Source organism: Anser brachyrhynchus (assembly GCF_964034855.1).
Source record: "Anser brachyrhynchus genome assembly, chromosome: 5".
NCBI lineage: Eukaryota > Metazoa > Chordata > Aves > Anseriformes > Anatidae > Anser > Anser brachyrhynchus.
Genome location: NC_137699.1, coordinates 6,920,791 through 6,948,274, shown reverse-complemented (window position 1 = coordinate 6,948,274; position 27,484 = coordinate 6,920,791). Strand labels below are relative to the sequence as shown.

The following is a 27,484-nucleotide window of genomic DNA, read 5'->3' as shown; positions in this document are numbered from 1 at the left end:
ATGAGCGTGATGTGATTTTCCTCCCTTTTTCACTTCAGGCTCCAGGCTGATTAATGGCTACTGGGGGTGTCACATCCATAGATTTTGACCAATCTGGCAGATCCCTAAAGGGCTTACGCTGGTACTTTGGGAACATATGTAGCATTTCAGGCTGGGAATGTATCTGTCCTGGAGGAGAAATTTGTTTTGCAGCATGAGCTACCAGGAGAAAAATGGTCATTGCAGTGTGAAGCGGATGCTGCGAGGAGGAAGCCATTGTTTTGTGAGGGGGCTGGATTGCTTAGCTAGCGATGGAGGAAAAGTGCTTCTCTCCAGAGCCATGCAAATCGTCTGGCTGTGATTTCACTCACGGCACAGCATTGGTTTTAACACTAATCAAAATCTGCACTGGGGAACAGATGGGTAAGAGCATACCGAAGGAAAACAGTGTAAACTCTGCTAAACCCTGGGCGGAATTCAAAGGGAGCCAATTGCTAGAGGGATGGATGCACGCCTCTGTAAAAAAGCATCTGTGTCAGGTCTCTCCTGGCTCTTTCGGGGGAGCTTTCATGGGGCTAGGCATGCATGCCCGCCTCTTGCCTTGTCGTGTAAAGAAGGTGCTGGTTTTGTGTTTTGTTTTTCCTCTCGTGGTTCTGGGTAAGATAATTATCTTGTTAAATTAGAAGAATATGTGCTGGAATGAACACGCAGGGAAACTGTCACACTTGTCCTGCTGTGCAGCCAGCAGTTTTGTCCCTTGCTGCTTAATCCTGCTCAGGACCCAGTGCAGTCACAGACTAAACATCAAGGCTGATGCAAGCTTTTATGTGCTCCGCAATTTGAAGAAAGCGTCTCCTGTTTGTTTTCCACTTGTAACCCTTTTCTCTCGAGTGAGATCCTGAAAGGCATTTCTTCATCAGCTGGAATTTGAAGAAAGTAGGAAAATGTTTATTTCATGCCCTGTCCTTAGCGCTGTGGTATTTTAGTATGCAGCCACTGGGGATTAGTGCTGTGACATTAGTTTTGGATGAGTACTTTGTAAAATCTTGCCCCTCTGTGTCAGGGAAAGGTTGCCCCTGGTCTCATTGGAAATGCAGTGACTTTGTTCCCTTGCTGTCAGAAGAAAAGGCTTGTTTTCTCTCAACCTAATCCTTTTCTTAGAATGATCTGCTTTTATTTATGGTGTACGAACACATCAATTCTGACAGCTTGTTTCTATAATAAATTGCATCAGAAATGAGTATCCAAGCCAGAGAGATTATACGTAGAAATATGCAATTGCCCTTCTGTGAGTCTGTTTAGGTGTCAACAAGCCATCTACAAACTCCATTTGTAACAACCAGGTGCTTTGCCCTCTATTTGCCAGAAGCTGTCGCCGTGAGAGGATCAAAAGGTTGGGCTTGTTTGCCTTGCTTCGAGCAAGCGTGGCCAAGCGGAGCGAGCGCGTTCCCTGCCGGAGGCTGAGGGTCTGCCTTTGCCTTGCCATCGCGACACCCGCCCAAGCGCCGGTGCTGGTGGTTGGTGTAGAGGCTTGGGCTGTGCTGTGCGACACGGAGAGCCAAGGCTGACTTGATCTTTGAGCAGTGGTGTATTCCGCTTGCGCTAAGCGAGCTATGTGTGCAGTGACTTTGGGTCGCTGTGGCTTGATTATAGCCCCAGCAGTGGCTCTGTTCACTGGTTTAACGTAAACTGCTTTATTTCGGTGTGTTTGGAAAGATTACGCTCAAAACTTTCACATTTAATGTGGAATTAATCTAATGGTCCATTAACTTCTTATCTTACCCCATTAATGATGTTTAGTACTTTTAAAAATAATTTATTACTGTTTCTAATTCCGTGCCATGTTTAGCATCTGGTACTGTAGTCTAAGCTTCGGAAACAGTCTGGCTCCTTGTAACTTGCTGGGTCTGTGGGCTGACTTGAGACAACACCGACCGCAAGCACTTATCTTCCCTTGCTGTGGGAGACAAACAGGGAGCAGAAGCATTAAACCAGACCTCCTCGGTAAGGCACTGAGGGACGGGAGGGTGCTGCCAGGGCCAGGCTTCCAGAGGAGCCCTGCATCCTCTGGGCAGCCTCTCGCCTGAGGCCAGCAGTGAGCAGGCTTCCAGCAGACGCTGCCGTGCGGGTCCCCGCACCACAGGGAAGGTGCTGGGGTCTGAGCCAGGCGCGGAACCAGTCTTTGGTTATGAGCACCAAGAGTTTTTAGGACGGGACTTTTTGGGAATCTGGCTGCTGTTATGGCTGGGGCTTGTGGTCCTTTTATTTCATGTCTGGGACTCCTGTTTCATATTCTGGATCTCATATTCTGTAGGTGGGATCCTACAGGAATGACAATCCTACGTTTGATGTTTCAATAAGTTCCCAGCAAAATACAGTTCTCTGCTCAGAGATTGATTAGACTGTTTGCTGTCCTACAAAATGTGGTATATTTCTCATTTTGTACAGACAAAAAAACAAACACAAAGTGATTTAGAAGAGTAATGGTTCCTGTTCTTACTCTGGTCAAACAAGAAAAAAGCATTTTGCTTCAGACTGACTCAAAACAGAGATGTTGAGTATGCTGATCAGACCTCATGTAAGTGTTTCAGATTGACATGAAACAAAATATTTAACTAAAACTTCATATTGTTACCTCCACATTATTTATTCTCTAATCATATCTAAACATGTTTTATTTAAAAATAAAAATTTGAAATACTTTATTTTCTGAAATATTTTTTGTTGGTTTGTATCAAAATGCTTCTAAGACATTAAATCATTAAATAATTTGTAATTACGTACTTGATTGAACTATTTCCAAAAAAAATAAATAATATTCTCCATTATCTCTAGCTGGTTTGAGATCAAATCACGTTTTTTTCCTTATTTTAGTACCTTTTAGACCTGCATATGTTTTGAAATCAGGTGTATTTATTCACAGAAACTGGTACTACTTTTGCACAAAATTTCACCTTTCTCAGAGATAAATAGCAAGTGTGCAGGACTTTTGTTTTCAGGAGAAAAAAAAAAAGAAACATTGAAATGAATAGCACAATATATCAATTTTGATTTTTTTTTTTTTTTTTTTTTAATAAAAAAAAGGGCAGATCACTGAGGGCAGATGTCCATACTCTGCATGTGAATGGTGATCACTGCGTGCCTGGCAGTTTGTAAATGCCAAGTACTTATTAGATGTTTATAAAATTATTTTCAGGCACTCCAGATGATGAATAGCTTGCAAATTGAGCCTCTTCTTTGATGAATATGTGATGTGAATATATGTGCATATTTGCCATTTCTGCACTTTTGGAATCAGTGAGTCAGATTTCAAGACACCAAGATCAGCTAGAGTGAGGTGGTCTGAAACAGCTATCTTTTTTTTCCTTCTGCTGGTCTTTAAATGTTGAAGTAGAAACCAGCTATCCCAGAAACACAGGAGAGCTTGTAGGGGTCAGCAGCGCCCGATCGTCGGGTGATGGACACGTGTTGATGCTGGGCACTCCTTGCCTAACGTGCTCCATCCCCTGTTCGCGCTTCTGTGTCCCCAGTTTCTGTGCTGTCACTTTGCTCCTCATTTCCTTCCACCCGTCGTCTCTTGACCCTCTTCCACAGGTTCTGTATTTCAGTGTTTCTTGCCCAGCTTTAATCGTGGCATGGTGGCGTTTTCATTGGGAGTTTGGCTGCCCTTTCTCTGATCTACCAGAGGGCTTCAGCCCCCTTGGTCGTAACCGAGATTTGCAGCTCTGCAGCTGGATTTTGTCAGGCGGATGGGAGGGGGAAGAAAACACTCCCAAAGCCACCAAAACTGTGATTAATACAATATGAAGGATCCTCAGTGCTTTGTGTATTTATGGATTTCAGAATCTGGAAACCAAGATACTAAATAAATCTTTAATGTTATGTACATGCATAAAATTTTAAATTACTGTGTAGTGAGCTCATTGGAGAGGGATGGTGAGAAGAAATTCCACATGCATGTGATATTTTTTTAATTCTGGGTTCCTCTGTTTTATATTTTTATTTATGTAGAATTCGATTTGCGTACAGCAGCAAATACACTTTAGGCCAAATAGCTGAAACGCACGTACTTGCGGCCTTAATTTTGGGATGCAAATTCCACATGTAGTTATCTTTGTAGAACTGGCTTATCTTTCAGGTGTTGAGCAACCCCTGGCTGCCGTGTAGTCAGTGGATGTTGCAAGGGGTAAGCAGCTCTGAAAATCAGGCTGTCCTGTTTTGGTGACTGAGTCTGGCATTTGCTCCACCAAATGTTGCCCTAAATAAATAAATCGTAATATTGCTCATTTGGCAGGCTTTGGACAGCTTGACATATCGCACTACATCGTCATTCTGTTTTCCCTGCTGGTCCGTGTGTGTGTGTTAGAAACACTGAGGACATGCTGATTGAGCACAGAACTCACTACTGCTTTTGTGTAACCTGTTTCTTCCCATGGAGGGGATAAATCCCTTCACAGAAAATACTGCAGAGGACAGAGGTGCGTGTCTGTGCTCAGCAGGTTCTTCCGAGGTGAGGGTGCCCCCCCTTGTCTCCTGGTGGCCGTGTGCCTCTGAGCTTCTCAGAGGTCTCTGGTCGCAGGCGGATTCCTCCTTTGCTTTTGGTTCTAACAGAATGGTATCACCCTCGGGATGCCCATCGAGGTGGTGTGCATTTTTGAATATGTATACATATATATGTTTATTGTACCTTGCAAATAGAGAGCAATGTTATACTCGGCATCAGTGCAAAACTTACCCAAGTGTTTATTTAGGTTTGTTTAAAGAGACCCCATTTTCCTGAAGGAAGCGTAGGCAGCAAGGACTAATGGCTGACCTCTGAGGAAAGCTATAGGTAGCTAAATCGCCGGTGACTGGTTCTCTAAATCCCTGCAGCAAATGCAGGTTCTCTTAGAGGCTGGATCAGCACAGCAGAGAATGCCTGAACTCGCAGGGAAGACTAGATTACACTCAATTTTTTTGAATCTTTGAGCCCTTCTCCACGCTGAAGGGACTTACTGAATGATATTTGTGGCCTCCCAAATGTTGTTTTCACTTAGCTCATTATGATATTTCTCAAATAAGTGAAATGCATATCTCTGGGCACATTGTGTGATACCAGGCACAGTGTGACAGCATGACTAATGTGCATCTACAATTAAATAAAATTCCTGGAGATTTCTTTTTTCATGTGGTGGTGCCAAGAGATTGCACAGTCTTTGTGATGTTGACAGTTGAAATAATTACACCGCATCCATTATACTGTTCGTTCTTGGTAAATTAGATTTCCTGCGTTGGGCTGAGCGGGGGGGCAGTGCCTCCCACTTTAACCTGGTGTCTGTAATGTACTCAGTACCATGTCTGCGTGCTGTATTTTCATCTACTGAGTACCAAGGTTAATTCAGGGATTTTATTTATTTATTTTTTTGACTAAGATTAGTTGCATACATATACTACCTCTTGTTACGGACTCTTGTGTGTCGCTTTCCACATACTCTCATCCATACCTGGAGAACGAAGGTGGTCAGCCCAGTAGTTTACAGGAAAAAAGCTATGCTCAGGAGCCTAGAGAGAGAAAGGGAGAGTATGTCTCCTTCCAGAACTCGGAACTTGCCTCTAGTGGTACCCACGTACCTCTTCCCATTGCGTTTATGCCTGGCCTTGCCGGTATAAAACCGTGTGATTTCTCAGTTCTCATTTAGATTTTTCTCGTTAGCTCTTACTTCCTGAGAAACCAGGTAACTTTTGGAGTATTTTTGTGTTTTTTTTTAAAAATACTACAGACCTTCAAGAGCAGACTACTGGCCCGTTCCTGAAAGTCAGCCTCTAGCACGGGCTGTTCCAAACTGGAGGCTCTCAAAGGCACGTGAAAATGTTGGCTGGTGCCTGGGAAGGAGGAAAAACCGCCCTGAGAAAGCAGGTCCTGCCGCTGGGCCTGGGAGGCAGCGCGCTGCAGAAGCATGTCCGATCGCAGCAGCCTGTCATCCCTGCCTTGCTGCTCTTGCAGCTGTTTGCAGCTGTGCAGAGCAGGACCCAAATGCTGTCAGATCAGAAGGATAAGTATTTATTCATAAAGTAATTGAATTGACAGCTTGGATCAACTTGTTTTTTTCCTTGCCTGCTGTGCAAAACCTGACTTGGATGACAGGAAAATTAAGCTTTCATAGTAGAACACCACTAATCACGCACAGGGAGACGGAGTTAGAACACATCCTGGCTCATCCTGAAGCACAGGCTCCCTTTTTAATCCACTGCTGTTCTCTAACATTATTTTTTTTATCACGGGGATAAATGTGTAGTATTAATTTTTAGCTTCAAGCTAAGCTTTGCATTGACAACAAGCTATCATATTTCATAGCAGTGCAGCCTCGTTGTAATATCAGAAAGCTGAGATTGTGTGATTGATGCTACTAAGTTATGTAATGTGCCGCATTCTGTTGTCAAAAATTATTTGTGTTATTGTCAACATGTTAATATGTCTAGACAGCTTTTTAAATAATTGCTGCAATAAAAGAAGCTTTTGGATAAGAAACACGGTGCCTGGCGGTTTGCAGAAAGGAAATGTGACTGAGGCTTATTTATCACTTCAAAATTACTATTCCTGAGACAACAAATCTTTGGTTCGTGCAGGTAATGGTTATTGGTTGAGATTTTTGATTGGAATTCTGGATACATCCCTTGTCCTTTATGAAGAAGGAGTAGTCAGTGAGGAACGAAATGAATTATTTTCCTTTACTTAAGATTCAAATCATTTTTAGTAAGACTATGAAAAAGAAATTAATGTGAAAGTCAAGAAGGCAAACCTGTAGACTGTAACCAGAATTTGCAATCTAATTTCTGCCCTCGCTTGCAAGTAAAGCATCTGCCCTTGAGTTAAGGTACCAGGAGCAGCACCTGCCTTGTAGCCCCGGTACCATGGCAGGGTCTCTCCACGTGGGGCCGGAGGCAGAGGGGCTGCAGTCAGTGTGGTGTTTGCCTGGCTGGGCTTGCATTGAGCTGCCACAGAGGAGTGTTTCTGGGTGTTCCTTGTGGACCCCTTGCTGCTGTTTAGGTCTGTACTGGTGTGGGGCATAGAAAGTCATGAAGCAAAGCTTGCCTGGAGCTTCAGCTGATTTGCTCTGCTCTTTTGAGGCAGCCTCTTTGACGTTGTGGAAAATAGATTTTCTCCTTGGCTAGCTTTTGGCCAATGAAACTCTAATTCCGTGATAGCTCTCAGTTCTGGCTTACCTTTTCTCTGCAGGCGATGCCCACCTGGGTCCACTGGAGCACTGGAAAGGGGCAGGAAGACATAGGGCTGCTGGAGATGCAGGGCGAGAGCTGGTGGGGAGCCCATAGGTACCACGACTCGCACCAGTGCTCCTCCTGGGCTTGCAGAGAAGGACGACCCTGAGGTAGAAGGTGACAGCAGTGCTGTTCCTTTCCAGAATTAAAAAAAAAATCATGAGCTGGATGTATCTGAGCTTAAATGGATAATTGAAATCATAATTAACAGCCCTTTTTCTGCCTGTGCAAGAGTCACGACGCTCCTCTCATTTTCTTCGTATGTTCAGTATCCTACTTTAACAGTCTGTACTGTGTGGTTTTCTATGTTGTTTACAGTGTTAGTTCTATTTAATGGTGATTCATCCATGAAGTCACCAGTTTACCGTAACAGCATCCTGACTGACGAAGGAACGGAGCGACAATCTGTGACCAGACATTGCTTGCCATGAATGTGAAGCATCAGACCTGTGCCCGTGCTTCCACATGCGTGTGCCCATGCTTCCACGTTTTTCTAGCGGGCAGGCCAGTAAATCTGGACAGTGAAGAAGAGCGTGTGGTTGAGAAAGTACCCAGAACGGGCACTCATCTGACTGAAGGAATTCGGTTAAGCTCTCCCCTGATCCGTGCAATGAGTCACCTGCTGGTAAGGTTGTGGGAAGAAATTTTCACCTTATGCCTTTGATCTGATCCGGCGCCAAGCCTCAGATGTTCAGGATTTCTCTCTGATAGCATTGTGGAGTAGATCTAAACATTGGTATTTTGACACCTGAGAAACGTGTTAATAAGAGTAAAAAAAAACTGTGTGGCCTGGCAGTTTTAGTGCTTTCTTCTGTGCCTTTTCTTTCATGTGAGTCTCTTGAGTCCCTATCTCATCTCTTAGTCACTTGAATTAACTTATTTCAATAGCCATACTAATGTTGAGCAGGTTAGTGAAAAAAAAATTCTTAAACGTTACCCAGCCCTTGTGTTTTGACAGATCAAATGTACTAGTAATGCTCCTAAAATCCTGTGTAGCCTGACAGCTTTAAAACTGAGGTGTTCAGTTGTACTTACATAAATGCAAAGCACTCGCACGTGTATGCACAAAGGAAAAGCCTGAACGGGCAGTGCATCATCTTTCTCTTTTTGTTAGAAGCGACCGTGCACGTCTCAAAAGATTAACTGAGCAGTTGGAAAGGAATTAGGGCCTGGTTTGGTTAAAGGCTTTTGCCGGAAATAGCTTCCGGCCATTTTTAGAGCAACAAAGTCTCAGGAAATTTTAGCAAAAAGGGCAGCAGTCAAAAAAAAAAAAAAAAAAAAAAAGGCATTGTGGCTGTACCCAAAGTGGGTCACAGAGCCAGATTCTTTCTTGGTTTAGTTCTGAATTAAATTAGAAAGATGGATTTAAGCAGGGGATCCAAGGTGGAGGAATTTTCAGTTGTGTACCTACGAGACCCACTTGTGCCGTTCTGTACGGTGTGGCGTGGCAGAGCGCCTTTGGTCGTGGGCATATCTCCCCTGGACAGCAGAGACAGCCAACCAAACCCAAGTGTTGCAGGGGGAGAAATGTATTTCGTTTGGCTTTTTAATTTTTCAGAGATAATGTTTACATTATTTTCAGTCATGAACCCTACAAGTTTCTATATTCTATTTCTTTTAGAGCTTTAAATTAGGAGGTCCACTAACTTGGACAGCACCATTCAAACACCATCTGGAAATAGCAGCATCTTTTCTTTCTAATAAAGCTCTTTGTTCCAGGCAGTGGATCTTATTTTTGAGAAACCAGCTGCTCACTTTGGTAACCATTAACTATTTGTTGATTTTACAATTAAAAGCGACTTCAGCTATTACTCAAAAGCGAATGATGACTGTAGTAGTGCTGCTGCTTTTTTTGTACGAGTTTTAGGACTCCTGCCAGTGTGCTCATTTCACAGGGAAGCTGCTGTTGCCTAATTACTTGACAGAAAATGCCAATGCTTTCATCTGCGGAAGAAGAATCAACTTTTTAATACCACGCTACTGATTAAAGCTGGCACTTTTTGCATTTAGGCAGTCAGTGCAAGCCGGTGGTCAAGAGCAGAGCTGCAGTCTGTAAGTGCAGGTCCCTGGTTTATCCCGGTGCTTAGGTCTGCGCCTTTGGGTTTGCCACATTTGGTGCCTGTGCTCTTCTGTTGATGTCAGCGAACTATTGTAAATAACTGGCATCTGGACCCATCAGAGATGTGCAGGGGTGCAGTCCGTACGGGACGGTGCCCCTCTTGTCAGTAGCCGTGTAAGAAATGTTCTGCTAATTCTGGACAAGTTGTCTTGGTTCTCTTACATTACTGTTCCGGCGTTGCTCTTTCACTTAGGCAGCTCTTTTCCCTCCCAGGTCATCTCCTCCCCCGGTACTTGGGGCCATCCCACACCCCCTCAGCCTTTACAGCTCTCCAGTGCCAGCATTCACCCCTGTGAACAGGAGGGACTGCGGCTTCGTTCCCGTGCTTGCTTAGTTCTTGACACTTCTCGTTGGGTTATTGCTCTTACAGTGCAAATGTTTGCCCTTTAGGGCTAAGCCTGTCGTGCAGGCGGTGCTGTTATTCCCAGAGCAGGGATATTCATCGGAGTGCACATCGCTGTACCGAAGCCAGGCTGTGAGCTAAGGTGCTTTTCCAGCATTCTCCGGTTCCTCGTAGTCTACCAGTGCTACTATTTATTTTTCAGATTTAAAAGCAAATCTCATATATCTGTCTAGCTTTTCTTCTAGATTTGAATTCATGGCTGTGCAAAGTTAGACTTGGCCAGGCAGTTATTTAACCTTTTTACCACCAGAGGCTGGATTCCCCCGTTATGTTTGTAGTTCTTGTATTCTGTTAACAGGGGTGGCTGGGTTTCATTACTGACAGTAATGGTGTCATGCCAAATAGCCTTTGCAGTGATTTCCAACGGATGAGAAGATGAAGGAGTCGACATATTACTATAAACTCGAGCTATTGCCTCTTTTGTGCAGCAAAGAGAATAAGCTCCTGGAAATAAAGGCTAATGAGCTGTGCAAAGCACACTCAAAGTCATAGGAAATTGAAGTAATTTTAAAATATTTGCGTAGTACTTTCTAGCGTGAGCCAAGTCCTCATCTATTATAGAGCAGGCAAGGAGCTTAAAATTAATAACCTAATTGATATGTATAGTTCATTAAGATTTAATTTTTAATGATAATTTATTTCGTACTTGATGTTGTATGGCCACCACAGGTCAGAGCAGAGCAGCAGGTTGTTTTGTTGTTCAGAAGAAGTTAGTCATGGTCTGACTTGGCCTGGGAAGCCTTCTGACAGCTTCCTGGAAAGCAAAATTTTGCTTCTCAGTAATGGTTTCCCTTCCCTTGAGAGAAGGGCCTTGCTACGTTTGTTTGAGGGGGGGGGGGAGAAAAAAAAAAAAAAGAAAAAAGGTAGGTAGGAATTGAAAGGCAATTTTTTTTTTTGAAACTGGCAATTTCTGAGAAGTCAGTAGTTAAGAAGAAACAAACTGAGAAGATGTCTGTAGGTCTTTCTTCCTAGTTTCTGTCCTTTTTTTAAGTGGAGAAAGTGGGAAAAGGAGGGGAGGACCTAAAGCCTTAGAAAGCAGCTCTCTGGGCTGTTACTTGCTTTCAGTGCTTTCAAGCCAGCTCAGGAAAAGATTTTTTTTTTCTAATCTAAGAAAAAAATAAAAACGTACAGCTCTACGTGGGCTCTCTCTTAGCAAGAGCTTATGTTTATAGTCTCATTCATTCATGTAAAGAGGATTTCCCTCCAAAGAAGCATGTGTCACATTTTGGCTCAGTGTTTGTCTATTAGCTCATTCATAGTAGTGGTCTTATGCATCTGCTGATTTAACCTTACTGCCTTCTGGGGCCAAGCAATGGATTTTGCTTCTTTGGATTCAGAAATTGCACTGTATTCCAGGCTGGATAAACGCTGGTTATTTACTACAACCCTTGCACAGAGAATAGTGTTTGAGGCTTGGCTGTTATTCTGTTGCATTTTTTTTAAAGATGTTGTTTACTGTCCTTCAAATACTGAGTGATCTTTATAGACGCTTTGCTCAGAGTGACCAGAAATTTTGCTAATCCCCAAATCAATAGGATGTCATCGATCTGTCAGAGCCGTGACTTTCGTACCTTCAAAGCACGATCAGGGGGGCAGTACTGAAGCGCGCAGCGGGGAATGCTGCGCAGACAGAGAGCAGCGTGCTCCCGTGTGCGACCTACATTTCTTTCCTGCCCTTCACCTCTTTATCCTTGCTTACCGTCAGGCCACAGGCAGTGGAAGGAGCTTGGGAGTAGCAGAAGACATAGTGAGAACCTCTGTCCTTGGATTGATCCTGCAGTTGTGGCATCTCCAAGACTATCTTTCCTTAAGCTTAGCTGCTCTATGTTATGAAGTTTCAACTCCAAAGCTCTGAAATTAAAGAGAGAAGTTGAAGTTGAGCAGTTTTAGGGTTGTAAGGACATGGCAGCAGGCATCTGGGTTGCACGCTGTTTGGCAACACGAAAGGTGCCTTTTGCAGTAGCTGAATTCAAACTTCTTGGTCTCATTTTTGGAATTCTGATGACATTGTTCAGGGATACATAATTTAAAAGAAAAATTAAATTGAAAGTTAATCTTAAAAATATACTTATAAAATATACTTCTGAAAATAGCGGGTCAAATAAAAATTGATTTTGCAGTTAGTTTCCAGTGATAACTTGGAGTTTTGCTAAGAGGTTGTGTTGTTACTGTCTAGCTACAGCCTCACGATGCTTTGTTTCAGGGCCACTGCTTCTGCTACATACACGTATCAAGTACAACTGATGCTGTGATGATCAACAATTCTTGGATTTCATTTTCTTCTCCAAAACAGCCTTTGATCTATAACGTGGGGCAAGCCAAGCGCTTCTGCTCATCTGTAGGGCGAGCAGCACGTGGAGGAGCACCAGGCGCGCGCTCACCGAACGGTGACAGCAGCTCGAGGCGCTCCTGCAGCACCCTGCGTGGTGGCAGCCCTCGCTGGAGGCGGGGACTCTGCATCTGCACGCCAGTGTTGTGGGGTCTCGGCTTAGACTTCTCCTGGTCCTTCTGCTGTTGTGGAGAGGGCCCCACTCCTCTCACAGCTTCGGGTGTTGCGTGCAGAAGAAGATTCTCTTGAAGGTGCGTCTGGTTTGGTGAGCAGAAAGCTTCTTGGCTCAAGGGAACACTCACAATTACCCAACCAGCCTGTCAAAATGTATCCTATTATGTAATTTGCTGCACAGTTCAACCTTTTGAAAGCATTGTCGTTCTTTTTAAAAGTTTTGGAGATGATGTGTAGTTTTTTTTTTGTTGTTACAAGAATAACATACAAGGCTTTTAGCAGGGGTTCTTTTAGTACCTTCAGTCTTCTCTCGTGTTTGATTTCTGAGGCAGGGTTAAACTCTAAGCTTTGTTGAAGGAGTATATGGTTAAGAAATTATCTTTTTGTTGCATATAATGAGAGAGCTGTGCCGTCGTTGACTTGTAGCTAGTGGTGAAAAACTGTGCTGAGTCCGCATTTCCCCTACTTTACTGCTTTGCTCCCAAAGAGCTGAAACAGTTCAGATGTTGGCCCCCAAACCCTTCTCATATTCATTCAATATTTGGTACCATTCTTACAGTCTGGCCTAGTTCCAGAAATTGAAAACAAAATAAAAAACAACAGATATTGCAAGGCTCGAGGTAAAATTATGAGAACTGGCAGCTTTGGAATTGCATGTTCCCAAATGACAACTGATTTTTTTTTTCCTACGTTGTTCATGAAATCATTTATTATGCTGATGCTAGTGGTGTCTGTATAAACCTCCCTGAATAGGTGCATGTTCTTTACAGAAGTTTGTATAAATGTGTATTTACAAGTAAATAGATAAGCGGTGTGCTTGTTGTGATATATTATTGTCTCCGATCCTGCTCTTCGCCCTGTCCCCGGTGCCGGCCGTGGCTGAGGCAGCCCGGCAGAGCTGCCTGTCGCAGAGGAGACGTGTTTTGCCCCCCGGCAAGGCTGGCACTTGCTGCGAGTCGCACCCGTCTGTCAGTTCCTGCAGCAAGACTGATGACAGCCGTGAAGCGTTTGCAGGCTGGGCTCTGCTCTCCCAAATACCAGCCAGCTTGCATTTGGGCTGGATAAGCGACGAAGGCAGGGCAGCGCTGAGTGCAGGACGAGTGTATTTTCCTTTCAAGTCCATAGGTAAAAGGCCGCCTCTGATGGAGGCTTTGCTGCTGGTGGATTGCCCTTAATGCCCCGAAGAAAATCTGGGTGTGAAGGAGGGGGTGCACAAATCTTCCCGAAAGAAAAATTGCGGAGTGAGCAGACGTACGGCCGTGCAGTTGGGATGACTGAATACTTTGTGCCCAAACTTGTTTCTATTATTTATTGTTGTCCTTATTTTATTTTTTTTTTTTTTGAGAAGAAAACTTCATGCGATATGTATGGTCTTCTCACTGAAGAGCAGAATTCTCTTTCTTTGTCCCCCAGACTACCAGAAACTATTTTTCCTGGTTGTCAGAAATAAATTAATAACAGTTTTCGGGTGTCATTTCATAAGATCTCTGGGAATATAGCTTTTTTTTTTTTTTGAGGCAGTCTGTTGTAGCTGTGACATCTGGTATTCAGTTGATGTTCTCAAATTTTTCTTAGCTTTTCTGGAGGGAAAGATTTGAATCCTGACCGTGTCTTTTAGTTTGGTTGGAGTTGAAGTCATTTGTTAACAAACATGCTCATCTGTCCAGTGGAGAGGAGCTCCGCTGCTGGGGTCCTGCGGGCTCCTCTGCGGCTTCCCCCGTGCTGGCCGCCCCTGAGCAGGCATGCAGGGTAGGCGAGAGGGTAAGTGCTGAGCGATGCGTGCCTTCTGCAGGTGCCACGTTTCCTTACCCAAAATTATCCGGAGGCTTACAGAGGCTGGTTCATGAGGAGGGCTGTCTAACAGGGGGGCTGTTCCTAGACCTGAATGAAAATGAAACCTGGGGCTTGTGGGGATCAGAAGGAGTACTGGGAGTTGTGTCCGTGGCCTTGTTTCAGGGCTCGCATCCATCTTCTGTTCCTTGGCTGCTAGCCTGGGTTGGAAGAAGCAACAGCTGCGAGGGTCACTCCGTTGGTAGTAGATGTCAGAGGGGTCGGCTTGCTCCTTTCAGATGCAAAAACACACACCCCCTGTTGGCTGTGCCTTTCTCGCCTCAACACTAGATGACTGCAGCATGTTCTCAGTAGGAAATGTGCCTTCACACGGCTCAGGAATTGCAGCGGTAATGCAATAGTTTGTCAGAGAAAAGAGAGCATCGCAGCTCTGCTCACGTTCCTCTTCGGAGATCAATCATCCCCCATGAGAGAATGGTGTTCCTGAGACCTCTGTCCAGAGAAGGGAAATTGCTTAGTTTGTAGGCAGCAAAAAGTTTCTTGTGTGATCTAGGGAAAACTAAATCATAACTTTTCCTGCTTATAGATCTTTGGATTCTTATGGCGTAAAGCAAACAAGACCATGGTTTCAAGTGTCAGCAGGACAGGTGCAATTTTCTCTCTTCCCATGCTGAAATACAGATTTTTATGGTTGTGGCAAATGGACTGGCATTTTCCTTGGCCACTGCTTTTACCAGGGGGTGTTCAGTTACCAAGTACTTGTCTCCCAGGAAATAAACTGTATGAAGAGCAATGTGCAACTCGGATGCCTCAGGAGCAGCAGAAGATGGATAACAATGGAGATTTCTTATTCCAGATGAGCATGACTTCATAATCTTTACATCATTAATTTGATGTATGCATCACCTTCAACTTCTGGACAGGCACAGGGGGCCTATGCTAATTGCTTTCCCAATTGCTACCCGTTTTACCTTAGCAAAACAGGGGTGAAGGAGGGAATTGATCTTTCTCTTGATCATCTCCACGCTTTTCTTTGGCCCCTGTTACCCCTTTAGATACAAAGGGGCTTAGAAGTGATAGAGCTGTGATCTTCTCTAAGTTGGATCAGTGTTAAACTTCCTGCTGTGGCACATTGCAGAAGCTTCTCATTCTTGCAAACACAAAGGTCCCTAATCAATGACAGCTGTTGTAATGAGGTTAGTGCTAAATGGGCTTCAGGATGGTTGGAGGGGCTGGTTAGTCAATAGCCTGAAATATGAACAAGAGCGAGCTGACCCTGGGACATGGCAAACGGCTGCTGGATGTGTAAGCGATGGCTCGGTGCACAGTGCGGGTAGGATGGTGCTCTCATTGCAACTTCCATGTTGCTTTGAGTTGCTTGTCCTCTCTGAGTGTTTTCAGATGTTGGTAGATGTAAAGGTGAAATACCCTTGTCCCTTGTCCCCCCCCTTTTCCATGATACAGGGTTGGTTTGCACAGTATTTGATAAGGGTGTGTCATTGTTGATACCATCCTACCAATTCTCAAGAACAGAATATACACTTCAGTTTAAACTCCATGTACTGAGAAGATAAATTTGGCTTTGGAATACTGCATCCAGTCGCTGCCAAGATACTGAATTTATGGTAGAAGTTTAGAAAAGATACTCATAGTATCTTTTTGTAAAGGTAGAATCAAGTAAAATCTGTAGCAGTGGAAAGCCAGTGTTTTATCTTAGTTGCAGAATGTTAATAATTTTTTAAACCTCTATTTACTCAAGAGCTTTAGTTCATTAATGGGCATAAACAGAAAAATTGCCGGTTGGTGTGGAATGGAAGAAACAGGAACGGAAGGACTAGAATTAAGCAGTGGTTAAGGGGTGTTTTTATTCAGTGTTTTGTCGTCTTGGTGTTATTCGAGCTTTCCTTTGCTCCTTGTCAAAATGCGGTAACATCAGTTCAACACTTTTTCACGTTTATATTGTCTGTCTGCTCGTAATCGCTCTCATTAAACCCAAGTGTAAAGAAATATATGAGGAATGTTACAGACTGTGTACGGATTGATGTTGACAGATTTTGCTGTTTCAGAAAGCACAAAAACATTGACTTGTTTAACTTCCCTTTAAGACTCGCATTTGCTAAGCGATAGATGAATTCCCTCTGAAGGCTTTGCCTTCCCTCTTCAGCACAGCCTTTTGGTTCGGAGGTGAAACAAGGTGGTTTGAGATGCAACAGACCCGGTAATGACAACTTCATCATCTGAGCTACTTCACAGGAATTTAAGCTGCAGCTTGCCTAGGGCCTGGTTTTTCAAAGCACATCATCTAGTCCTCAATTTCAAACATCCGTTTGAATCTACTCTAGTTCAGCCAAATATGTGTCATCTTATTTCCTACCTTCCATAACAAGCTGTCTGACCACAAGGAAGGAAAAGCCACCAGAGCTCAGTCTAAGCTGCTCCAGCCCTTGAGCTCTCGGGTCCCATAATGGCACATCAGCAGCCAACAACCTGTTTCTGGATTCTGGATTCATTCTTGCATTTCAATGAAGGAAAGATAAAAATGTCCCTAGCTTCCCCACGGCCTATACAGCTCTAAATACAGGGATAAAGAGGAAGATCTGTGATTATTTATGTATTTATTTATTGTATTTGCAGTGTGGAAGTGCCAAGCTGAGCATGTAGAAGAAAGTTCCTTCAATCCAGCACATTCCTGTTGCACCCAGGTGCCTGAAGGGGCTTGTCCAACCAACTGCTTTGGCCTGCATGCACAGATTATAGGCAGTGTAGCACAAGGGCAGCACAAGAAAGAAGCACACCTTTAAATAGGTGCAGTGCGACCCATTTTCCTCTCTTGTGCTGCATGGTGTTCAGCTGCTGGCTCCCGTTTGCACGGGCTAATCCCCTCCACTGCTTGTGGCTCTGCTGCCAGGGTTTGTCGGTGGCTGGAACTAATGTCCAGCCCATTTTATAACGATGTGTTTCAAGGTCTGTCCCTGCTTACTCTTCCATGCCATTGCGCTGGAGTTATTCATATGTGTACGGAGGAGGTTGGTACCCTCTGTCTATATCCAGATGTGCTGCAGTTGGAGGGCAGGGACTTCATCTCTTTTGTGCCTTTGCTCAGCTGTGTAGGTGGGCATAGCTGGGGGCAGAAGCAAGTGCCAATGCTGATTTTTGATCTATTATCTTGGCTGGGGGAGGAGGGAGGAAAAAGAACTGACATTTTACTCTTGATTGAATCTTAATCTTTAAATTAGTAAGAATTTGAGATTTCTCAAGCTATGATTTTAGAAGAACTGTAATCATTTTAAGAAGACAAAGCCTAGGAACATTATGGTGTTGAATGTAGAACAAACTGATGTTTGAAATGATGTGTTGTACATCTGCACATATCAAAAAAGGAATTCAATTTGCTAATTTTGTTTTGGATCTTACCCCCCTTTCCTCATGTTCACCCATGTTTTGTTTTCTTCCTTTTGTGTCTGTAATTGCATGCATTATTAGAACTGGCAAGGCGAGCACCTCCAGATGCATCCTACAGGAACCCAGCCAGTGCTGACTCTATTCCCATATTAGATGGCATGCCAAGTCAGTGAAGCTTGGTGGTCAAAATCCATTCCCTTTCTACTGTGTTCTAAACCCATCTTCTCACAGAATATTTTGACACAGGATGACTGATGATAACCTCAGAAGTTGTCCCAGGCTTAAGAAGGTGCCTTTCAGTAGTTGAGCCGCCCTATTTAAAAGTAGCATTTTGAAATAGTACTGTCTAGAAAGCTAACCCTATTCTTCTGTCAGATGAAACACCTTGAGGGATTTATAATCTATCACTTTCAACTTTTCACTGTCTTTTTCAATTTTCTGTGATGTTTGTCATTTTGAATAAAAAAAAGAAGCAACTACTTTTAGTAAACAGTGCGTTTTGTGCTGTGATTTCTTGCAGCCATATAACAATAATTTTTCCTTTTGCAGAACTGCATACTCATTTTGCCTGTTATTTTACAGGTATCAGGCAACAGCGTATCTACATTGCTTCTTCATCAGAATCTTTTCCTAACTGGAGATCTATACTATCACCAACACAGCCTTCCACAGAAACTAAGACTTCCTCAGTAGCTGATATTTCTATGGGACAGACTTTGGAGAATGCAAACTTGCTTCAGATGATAAAAACAGCACTGACGGGCACACGTACCAGAACTTTGGATCAAATTAACCTGTCACCTACCCTTTATCAAGGCAGTGGAAATAGTGCATCCCAGGAACCCGCTGAAGTTTCTGCCGAGTCATCTCTGAGGTCATCATCGCAAGATGCAGATGAAACAGCTGGTGAATCAGGTTTGCCTCAACTCAGTATGTTTGCCACATTGTCCACTACACCATCAATGACACATTTGAGTACAGCTGTGCCATTTCAGCTAATATCATTAGAAACACCCTCCATTTCAAAAGAAAGCACATCAGGACCAGACATGCTTGCTGCTGTTCCATCACCATCATTTTCTTCATTGGCAATACAATCACCTCATACCATTAACTTTTCTAAATCAGCTGTACTGGCATTCAAAGTTCCTTTGTCTGCAGAGCCTGAACATTCGTTCAACACAGATTCAACCAGCTCTCAGGTTAGTGAAAGCAGAAATAGCCTTTTAAGCATGGTCACTGATGTAAATTCCAGTACGGTGAATCAAAGAAAGGGTCCTGAGTTGTTTATGGGTACCATGTCTTTCAATCTCTCTGGATTGTCAACAGTGCATTTTACAAAAACAGTGGAGAAAGAGTTTCCTTCAGAAAGGACCTCTTTTTTATCTGTATACTCTGATACTCCTGTGTCAAAAATATTGTATCAGTCTTACATGCCAGTAACTTCCAGAAGTGTGTCATGGTTTCCAAATGAAAGTATGCATAATGCATCTCCTACCGGAGTAAAACCTAATAATCAGCCATTTAATTCACTGTTGATTGACAGAAATAATGATATCACCCCTCTGTCATCACCAGTTTTTCAGAATAAAGCAGAGGTTCTCGCATCGTTCTTCCGTCCTGTGGGTACTCCACATACAATGCCCCAAATGAGTCACCTCCAGTCTTCCACAGCACTGACTAATTGCACTACAGGCTCTGCCAGTGCACCTTTTGTGTCATCAGCTTCCCAGAGCCTGGCTGAGGTCTCCAGCTCAACAGAGAGCATTTTTTCCCTTTTGTTGACAAAATCACTTATTCCTGATGCAAAGCACGCTCACAATGCAGTGCTGCCAGTACGAGTATTTAGAAGTGAAACAGCTTTTCTTTTTAGAAATGCAACACGCTCCTCTTCAACAAGCACAGGGTCTCCCTTGCTAACTGAGACAAATGAGACCTTTGCTAGGTTAGCACACACAAACAGTCCAAGCACAGCAGCAGCCAATGAGGGTATTTTACAAATCCCTTCGGCTGCTTCCTCACAGCGCTCAGTGGTGGCTCTCAGTCAGACCTTTGCAGAAGACCTTCCTAATGGAGCTTATGAATCAAATGGCACGCTGTTGCCGACTGCTTTTGCACATCCTCTCCCAAATTCTGGTGGCTCTCCATTAACAGGAGCAGGTCAACAGTTTTTCACAAGAGGGGTGGCAGCAAAAATGTTCACGAACTTTAACGCTAATATTGTTTTGCCTTATGGATCTCAGCTTTCCAAAGTTTCTCCAGATATCCATATTGGTAAACTCTCCAAAGGATCAAAGACGTCGGGCACTGTTTTGGACAGAGAAATGACTAGTCCTGGTCTAGCTGCAGTGTCATTAATTACTGCCATTAGAGGCCTTTCAACAACTGAACTTGCTCTGAGGAATACATCTGCTACTACTGTCTCTGTGACTGCACATCTTCTACCTGTTAATGCAGAAAATCCAGACATACCTGCACATGAAGACAGAACCATGAGAGTACCTGCTGTTGTAACCCCACATACAGAATATTCACCACCAAGAACTTCAGATCAGTCTGATTTTACCTCTGGTCAGACTCCACATTCAGTTGCTACAAAGCAGCTCACCTCCGGTGTGCCTTCCGTGTGGCGTATCCTGCCATCATTTGTTTCCACGACAACCAGGAGAGACAGCCAGAGCTCATTTTTTTCTGGGATTTCAAGTGCCACCTCTGAAAGTAATTTCGATCCCATCAACTCTCCCAAAGTCGCAGCTTCAGCTTCGACATGGACCAAGGCAGTGTTGTTGTCCTCAGATGGCATTAATGTTTCTTTGGTAAAAACTTTGGTCAAACCGGCAGTAAGAGAAGTTCCTCCAAGCACTTCTCCATTGGAAACCGAGTATCGTGAACTGTATTCAGTGGTTTCAGGTCTGCAAAAGAAAATGAGTACAAATAAGCAACCACTTTCCTCTGCCCCTTCAGCAACACACACACATGCAATGTCTAGTCAAAGTGGTTCAGATTTACCCTTCACTGGAGCAAAGATGAACAGTGTTCCAGAATTTGATGTAGATGTGTTCGCACTGAAAACATCCTCTGTCCAGTATTCACCCCTTGCTACCACTTTGACAGTACCCACCACCTTGCAAAAAAAGCATGGAAACGCAGCTGAAAACATTACTAATTTCTTCACCCCTGGGGACAATAATACCAGTGCACAGTATGAAGCACCGCTCCAGTTACACATGCCTTATGTTAACGACACAGGTGTTTTCCCTAGCTCTCTAGAATCGCAAACAACTGGTGCTGGAAAGATCACTGTACTGACAAAAACCTTGAACACAACGCCAATGTTGGCTTTTCAGCTCACTGACAACTCGACTCTTTTGGCCAGCTATGAAATGAGTGCTGCCTACAGCATGACACCAAGCAAGCCTCCTCTTCCTGTAACTAAGCCTTTTAGCTCAACTCTCTTACAGAGTTTTGTTACAGAAGAAGACGACAGTTCTGGAAACTTGCCAGAATTTCTTGATAACCAGTTAGAGTCCTCTGGTTATTTGGTTGTGGCTGATAAAATTCCAGGTACATTTAGTGTGGAGGCGTGGGACACAAATGCTACAAGGCATAGTCTAGTTCCCTTTAGTATATCTAATAAAGCTACCAAGGGCATGCCGTTGCAACCCCCTACCATCAGTCCTCTGCAGTCAGTCATCATAACTTCTGTCCATCCATCACCAACACAACTAACTTCTGCTTTTTTGTCAACAACCAACTTTACCCATTCTGTCATTACAGTGTTATCTGGAGTGTCTTCTGGTGCACTGCCTACAGTAGGAACTTCAGAAGCAAAACCACTAACAAGAAAATCATCTCCAGCTTCACCAGTGCCAGCTTCTTCCTTCTTTTCGCTAGGCACTGAAAACACACCTTTGCCATCTGTGATGGCTTTAAACACTCCAGTACTGACACTAACAAAAAATAACACTGCCACAAAATTGACCTCAGTTCTGAGCTCGGTAGGAATACATGCAGATCTTCCTTTTGCAACAAGAAACACAGCCGCATCACCTGTGGACGTGACAGCTCTGTTTATAACCCCTAAAAGTAGCACTGCCATGGCTTCCACGCTCGCACCCACAGCACATGTACCAAGACAGATAAAAACAACAGCCACTGACAGCCAGAAATTCCCAAGCTCAGAAATCACCAAAACGTCAACCCCATATCCACTGACAATTACAGCAGCTTTGACATCTATTACAGCATCAGCGAAAACAACTAGGCTTCCCCCTTCTCGAATGGAAAACACTTCTGCTCCTCCAGAAACAACAGCAGCAGTGGCTTTCGCTAACATGACAGCAGCTCCTCCCCTGGATTGCCGCCTCTCCTGGAACCTTATGGTTAAAACAGGTACGTGGGGCCACTGAATTTGCTGAAGGATCTCTATTTTATACCCGATTGTATCACTGAATACCAGGTTATTTTCAAATGAATATTTAAAGATGTGCAATTCAAAATAGGAGGGTTTTGAGCTGTCTGCGTGAACAGCACAACTTCTTATGGCTCTAAGAGTGTTTTTCACAAACAGCTTCTCCTTAATCGTAACAGCTCTAGACTAAAGGGGTCTGGAGAGGTTGCCCAGTCTTCCTATGCACTCCTTATGGTGGCACGGTGCATCACCAGAAGATGCTTATCTTCAAGATCTGAGCAAAGAAGAGTCATAAAAGGGTTTATGAACCTGTATAAACCTGAATGATGCTGAAGGACAATGAAATAAGCAGCTTTTTGATGTAATGTGGTTTTAGTAGCTGATAAATACCTGTATCAGTAGCATAGTGGATGCAACATTTTTTTTTAAAGATAGAAGTAGCATGTACACAATATATGATCGAAAGTACATAAGTGCAGCTGTAAAACTGCAAATTATAAGAGAAAAAGTTAGTGAAACTGTTTATAAACAAAGTGTACAAATACCTGTAAAGACAGTTGGCAAACTGAAAGCAGTTGTAACAGTGAAGAACATTTCTTTGTTTAACTCTGCGAAGCACTTGTCCTTTATAGAGGCCTGCCTGTGTAGCACCAGCTCAGTCCTCTGGGAATGCTGCAGCAGTCTATCCACAGGAAATCAAGTGTCATCGTACCTCACTCACATACAGAAAGGCAGCATTGCAAAGCCTTGATGTTGCTAAAGAAATTGCAGTTGTTTGACTTCACTCTGGAACAGTGGGCTATTGTCATGAGAAGAATAGTGACCTTGGGGACGCTGCTGAGCCCCTGCAGTTCTTACTCCCATTGGAGCTGCTGCAAATCATAGATAGCTTCCTCCGTGATCTTTACTGAGCTACCCCAACATAAAAGAATTGAAAAAGCAAACAACAAAAATGCCTCAAACTAACACGTAGCTTTTGGTGTTTTGCAGTTCTGTTTCTGAACACAAGGAGGATGATGATCAGCAGGTCCTTCAAGGAGAGCGTGACAAAAGGACTCAACCAAGTGCTGAGACAAGCTTTCAACCAAAATGTCAGCGCTCAGGTAAGCATGCCTGGCTTGCCTATGTGATCTCACTGAAACAGCTCTCCCACCAAGAGAAATAATAAACCTTTACACTAAGAATCAGTGGTGGTTGTGTGGGTGGCTGCGACATTACTGTAAACTGCAAGTTTGGGCATATTTAATCCCATGTAGACTGTCTGCCTTTGTTTTACCAAGTAGCACCTGGTGACATAGTCCCTCCTGTCAGCACCTACACCTTATTCTATGACATCCCTAATATGTGATTACAAAAAAAATTACGTGTTGCTTTTAGGCCTTCTGAATCTGAGTGATTTAACTGTGTCAAAGACAAGTAGCAGGTATCCTGTGGAGAGGTCGGTATTACAAAAAAGGTGGTGGACTAGATTGTGTCAGATATTCTACTTTTGTCTGGTGAGTCTCTGACCTCCCCTCCTGGCTGCTTCCTCGCTTGTATGTAATATATGAGTATGTCCAAATTACTTCTGACACATGGGTAACACCTGCTCTGGGCTCTAAAAATACAAGGACCATTCCAAAACTTGTCATTTTATTTGAAGAAGTAGAAGGGAGAAGTGCAACTTTCTTCTTGATATGTTCCAGGAAACTCCTACAAACAGCCGTTTCGTTCTCCCCAGCAGTTTAGGAATGACTCTGGTTTGCAGTCATGCAAGTGCTGCTGTGCTTAGCCTGGATCAATTGCAAGAGCAAGGCTAGTTAATGGGATGTCACTGCTGTCAGTCCACTCCTCCTGAAAATGCAGTGCCTGACAAGTTCAATTCCACAGGGATGAAAATCCTGTGCAAGGAGAGACTATGTTTTGTTGAAAATAAATGAGGGAGATACGTTTGTCACTTTCTAGCAACAGTGCACGAAGCTCTGCTGCTGAATGTTAGAGCAGGCTGAAGTTGGTTGCTGGGGTACTTTTCTGTAAAACACGTTCCCGCTTTTGTTAGGCAGGAGCTTATGCTGAGCCTGAGGCTGTTACATGAAGTACACTTACCAATAAGGGGGAAAAGAAAAAGTAATTTTGCTCACAATAGAGGCCATCAGGTTGACTTTTGTCCCCATGCCCTGTGGCTTCAAGTTTGGGTGATGTTACTGAGTTTAGGAATTGTATATTCCTGGATCTCAAAAGCAGCAATAAAAACTGTCAGATCTGTTCTCTCACTTTCTCATAAACCTGACAGAGTCTGCATTTTTCTAATAGAGGAACCCTGGCTATAACTTAGTTTGGAGGACAAGTTCCAAGGCTTAAACTCTTTGAAAAATATAGATTTTCTGGGTGGAGTAAAAATCAACTCATGTTTTGGCTCACAGTGTGTTTGTTCTTGTGGTCTGTCATTTCTACTCATAGGTGGTAGCTTAGCTATCTGGGGCAGTACAGGATAAGCAGTATAGAGGAGTCAGTTGAGACTGAAGAGTCAAATATGGGTAACTTTTGGTCTTTCAAACCTATAACCCCAAACCTGTAATGACAAAAACGTGCATGTATTTAGTGAACTTCAGGAATGAAATAGGAGCTAGATGTTCTCTGAATTCTCTGTATTTTTATACTCAGAAGTAAAAAATATTCTTTTTATCTGTACATGAATGAAGCCTTAGCCTAAATTGGAGATATGTGAGTTGCTGTGGTAATACTGTGCTGCTTCAAATGTGAGCATGTGTTGCATGGCCTGGGACTAAAGCTCCCTGACCAGTTCTGTATGGCACTGGTCCTTTAGACACATGCAAAAAGCCTGCAAGGGAGCTTTATTCGGAATGAGAAGTCCCATCAAACAGTGGTTGAATTTGCAAACAAAATCAAAACAAAAATTGTTTCTCTGTGTGTTTTAGGTTGAAATCCTGGAGCAATCGAATAATGTCACAGTTGGTTACTATGTTACGCGGGGGAGACTGGTTTTTATACCAGCTGCTGTAATTGAAAGGCTTATTGCCTACGGGATCAGCAACGCCACGGCAGACATAAAGCAGCACGTGCTGCATCTTCAGTCCATTGCAACCCTGGCCGCGCCATGGAAGCCACTCCCTGCGTACCACTTCCAGCTGAAGACAGGTGAGCGATAGCCTGCCTAGGCTCAGAGTTGTGTGTTTTGTTGGCAGTTCAGTGCAGAAGTGCTCGTCCTTCCTCTGCTGTCCTGACCCCCCCAGCTTTCCAGCGTAACACCACAACAAGAAGCAGCAGGACAAACTGCCTTGGTTTCACCTGCACCATGACTAGGCTCCCAGTACCCGCAGGACTGCCAGCAGAGTAGGATGAAAGCTACCTTTCCTTCCCTTGGCCCTGTAAAACAACCTACTCAGTTGCAAAGAGACTTCTTATATGTTCTTATGTATTTATGTGCACATACATATTGCAGTTACATTAAGCATATTTTTCCTAGCACAAACAGAATGAGAATCAATATTATGATTGATTATGTCTTGTAAGAGCGAACGACTTGTGAGATTTAAGAGTATAACACGTTTCAGAATGACCTTCATTTCCTGCCTGGGTTTGAGTAAACCTGTGCACAGTGGACGGGTCTTAGCATCTTAAGTATCCATACAGAAACAATCTCCACTTGTTTGTGGAGAGTATCCACTTTAATAATGCAACTTAATGCTTATGTTTCTCTTTAGTTAGGGCTAGTTTAGAATGGTCTTGCATGGCACTGTTTACACGCGCTTAATCTGCAAACCAGTTGTTTTGCTGTCAGACATGACAGGGGTTATGCAACTAAGAATATTTTGTCTACACGCAAATGCTTTGTTCTTTTTCCAGAGCTGCAGTTTGTGGGTCAAACAGACAATATACAGTCATGCAAATTTGTTCAGACAATGGAGCAACGGCTACAGAGAGCATTTCAGGATGCTGAAAGAAAGGTTTGGAACACCAGCAACAACCTAACAGTTCAGGTACAGTGTTGCACGCTTTGCAAGTGCCTGTTGCTACAGTCTCTGGGTTATTCTTTGTTTTGTGCTTGTATTTCAACAAAATGCCTTCAATAGCCATTATGGAAATAAGTTTATGTTTTCATCTGAAATAAGATTGTTTTGTTTATTACAGGAAAACTTAAAAATGCATGATTTATGGAAAACTATAACGTTATTTTCATGAATTTGAATTTTACTTTTTATACATTCTTATCCTTTTGAGAAATAAAGGTAAATCATTTAAGTGAAATTCAAATAAAAATGAATTGTTAGATATTCTTCCTACTTCATATTTTCAGTGAATATGAGGGCACCTTTTCTGCTTGCTACTGTCCTCTAGTAGCTCTGTGTTTGCTGAAGCAGGAATTAAAGTACCACAAACTGTTTTACACAATAATGTTGAGTGAGCTGTATCTGGTCAGTTGTTCAAGTTAACATTTCCCCAGTTTGTTGTTTGCCCTTTTTACTTTTATTTTTTAATTTTTTACTGAGCTGAAACATGACTTCACATTGTTTCTTTGCCTCTGTTTCAGATTTTGAATACCTCCAATGTCTCCCAAGCTGTCACTCTGTTTTATGTGGTGAGCAATCAAAGCACAACTTTAAATGGCACCATTTCCAGCAACCTTCTTAATCAGCTGTCAGCTGAGCTAGTGGGTTTCTATCTAACCTACCCACCTCTCACCATTGCAGAATGTAAGTATGTGCTTCTCAACACACACCTCTAAGATTAGCCACCACAAGGGTTTTGCAAGCACTATAAGCTTTGTCATGAAGCTCACAGATTCAATATTTTTTTCCTGACTACTTTTTTTTTTTTAAACTTTGCTTGTTTAAAAAAATAAGAAGAAAGGGGGGAATTTAGAGTATTTCTTTTGCTTTGGTTCAATGTCTACTTCAGCTGTTAGAAACACTGTCAGATAATAAAAAAGCAGCGCATATATGCTGCCATTAATATGAAAAAAAAACCACCCAGTGGTAAGTTCCAGACAAAGTAAAATGTAGTTTTAAATGAAACAAAACTTAATCTTCCTAATTCAGTGTTTCAGAGGGACTCAGTATAGCACATAAAGTTCATCTTCAGCATACCTCTTTACTATTTGAAAGACCAAGCCCCCAGTACTTGGTCCAGTAACATGACTCTGTAGCGTGCTTTGAATGCCAGCATGTTTGGGTAGTGGGCGAGTTCTGCCTACATATCTCCTTTTTGAAAGTCATCAGTGCATTTGCGGAGCTTCATACCGACTTTTCAGTGTGGTCTTAGCACTTTAGTTTCAATAATTCACTTGCATTTCCACCGTTATGAAGAGTCAGAGGTACAGAGAGCTAAAGGAAGTTGTATGTCCGGGTAGCCTGGATGGTATATATGCTCACTGACTCTCTGTGTGCTAATTTCTTTAAAAAGAATAAAGAGATTAGAAATTTCATTATGGGGATTTCTGTTTAATCTGCTTGTGAAATTCAGTGTGTGAAATTAAACTTGCTGTGGCGACAAGTTATCCATTCACTGGAAGAGATTGGTGTTCCATGGAAGTGAGAAGAGACAGAGGCATAATGGGTACATTTGTTCGTGGCAACGGACCCTGGTTAAGTGAGGGCAGGTTTCAGCTGATCTCACAGT

The 27,484-nt window shown here is 43.1% G+C and overlaps 2 protein-coding genes across 16 annotated transcripts in view; one reads left to right on the top strand and one right to left on the bottom strand.

Moving 5' to 3' along the window:
* KIAA1549L (KIAA1549 like) overlaps positions 1-27,484 on the top strand; it is a 145,703-nt gene that overhangs the window by 35,172 nt on the left and 83,047 nt on the right. For 11 of the 13 annotated variants that reach the window (XR_013951354.1, XR_013951355.1, XR_013951356.1 and 8 more), the window contains exons 2-6: positions 18,037-21,846; positions 22,856-22,968; positions 24,784-25,003; positions 25,712-25,845; positions 26,397-26,559. Coding sequence is in view for 8 of the 13 variants with exons in the window: in XM_080592248.1 (XP_080448374.1) it covers positions 18,037-21,846; positions 22,856-22,968; positions 24,784-25,003; positions 25,712-25,845; positions 26,397-26,559 (4,440 nt within the window). In the remaining 5 variants the exon portion in view is untranslated. The remainder of the gene's footprint in view (positions 1-18,036; positions 21,847-22,855; positions 22,969-24,783; positions 25,004-25,711; positions 25,846-26,396; positions 26,560-27,484) is intronic. The other 2 variants (XM_080592247.1, XM_080592246.1) reach the window with 1 other exon arrangement.
* LOC308195234 (uncharacterized protein) lies at positions 9-20,093 on the bottom strand. Of its 3 annotated transcripts, none has more exons than XM_080592293.1 (4): positions 20,021-20,093; positions 11,458-11,609; positions 7,183-7,371; positions 9-5,520 (listed from the first exon to the last, which is right to left on the bottom strand). In XM_080592293.1, exons 2-4 carry the CDS (start codon positions 11,545-11,547, stop codon positions 5,419-5,421), a joined length of 381 nt encoding a protein of 126 aa, XP_080448419.1. In that variant the 5' UTR covers positions 11,548-11,609; positions 20,021-20,093; the 3' UTR covers positions 9-5,418. The 3 variants fall into 3 exon arrangements, with proteins under 3 accessions (XP_080448419.1, XP_080448418.1, XP_080448417.1); XM_080592292.1 differs by having other exon boundaries at positions 19,927-20,047; XM_080592291.1 differs by having other exon boundaries at positions 9-7,371; positions 19,927-20,047.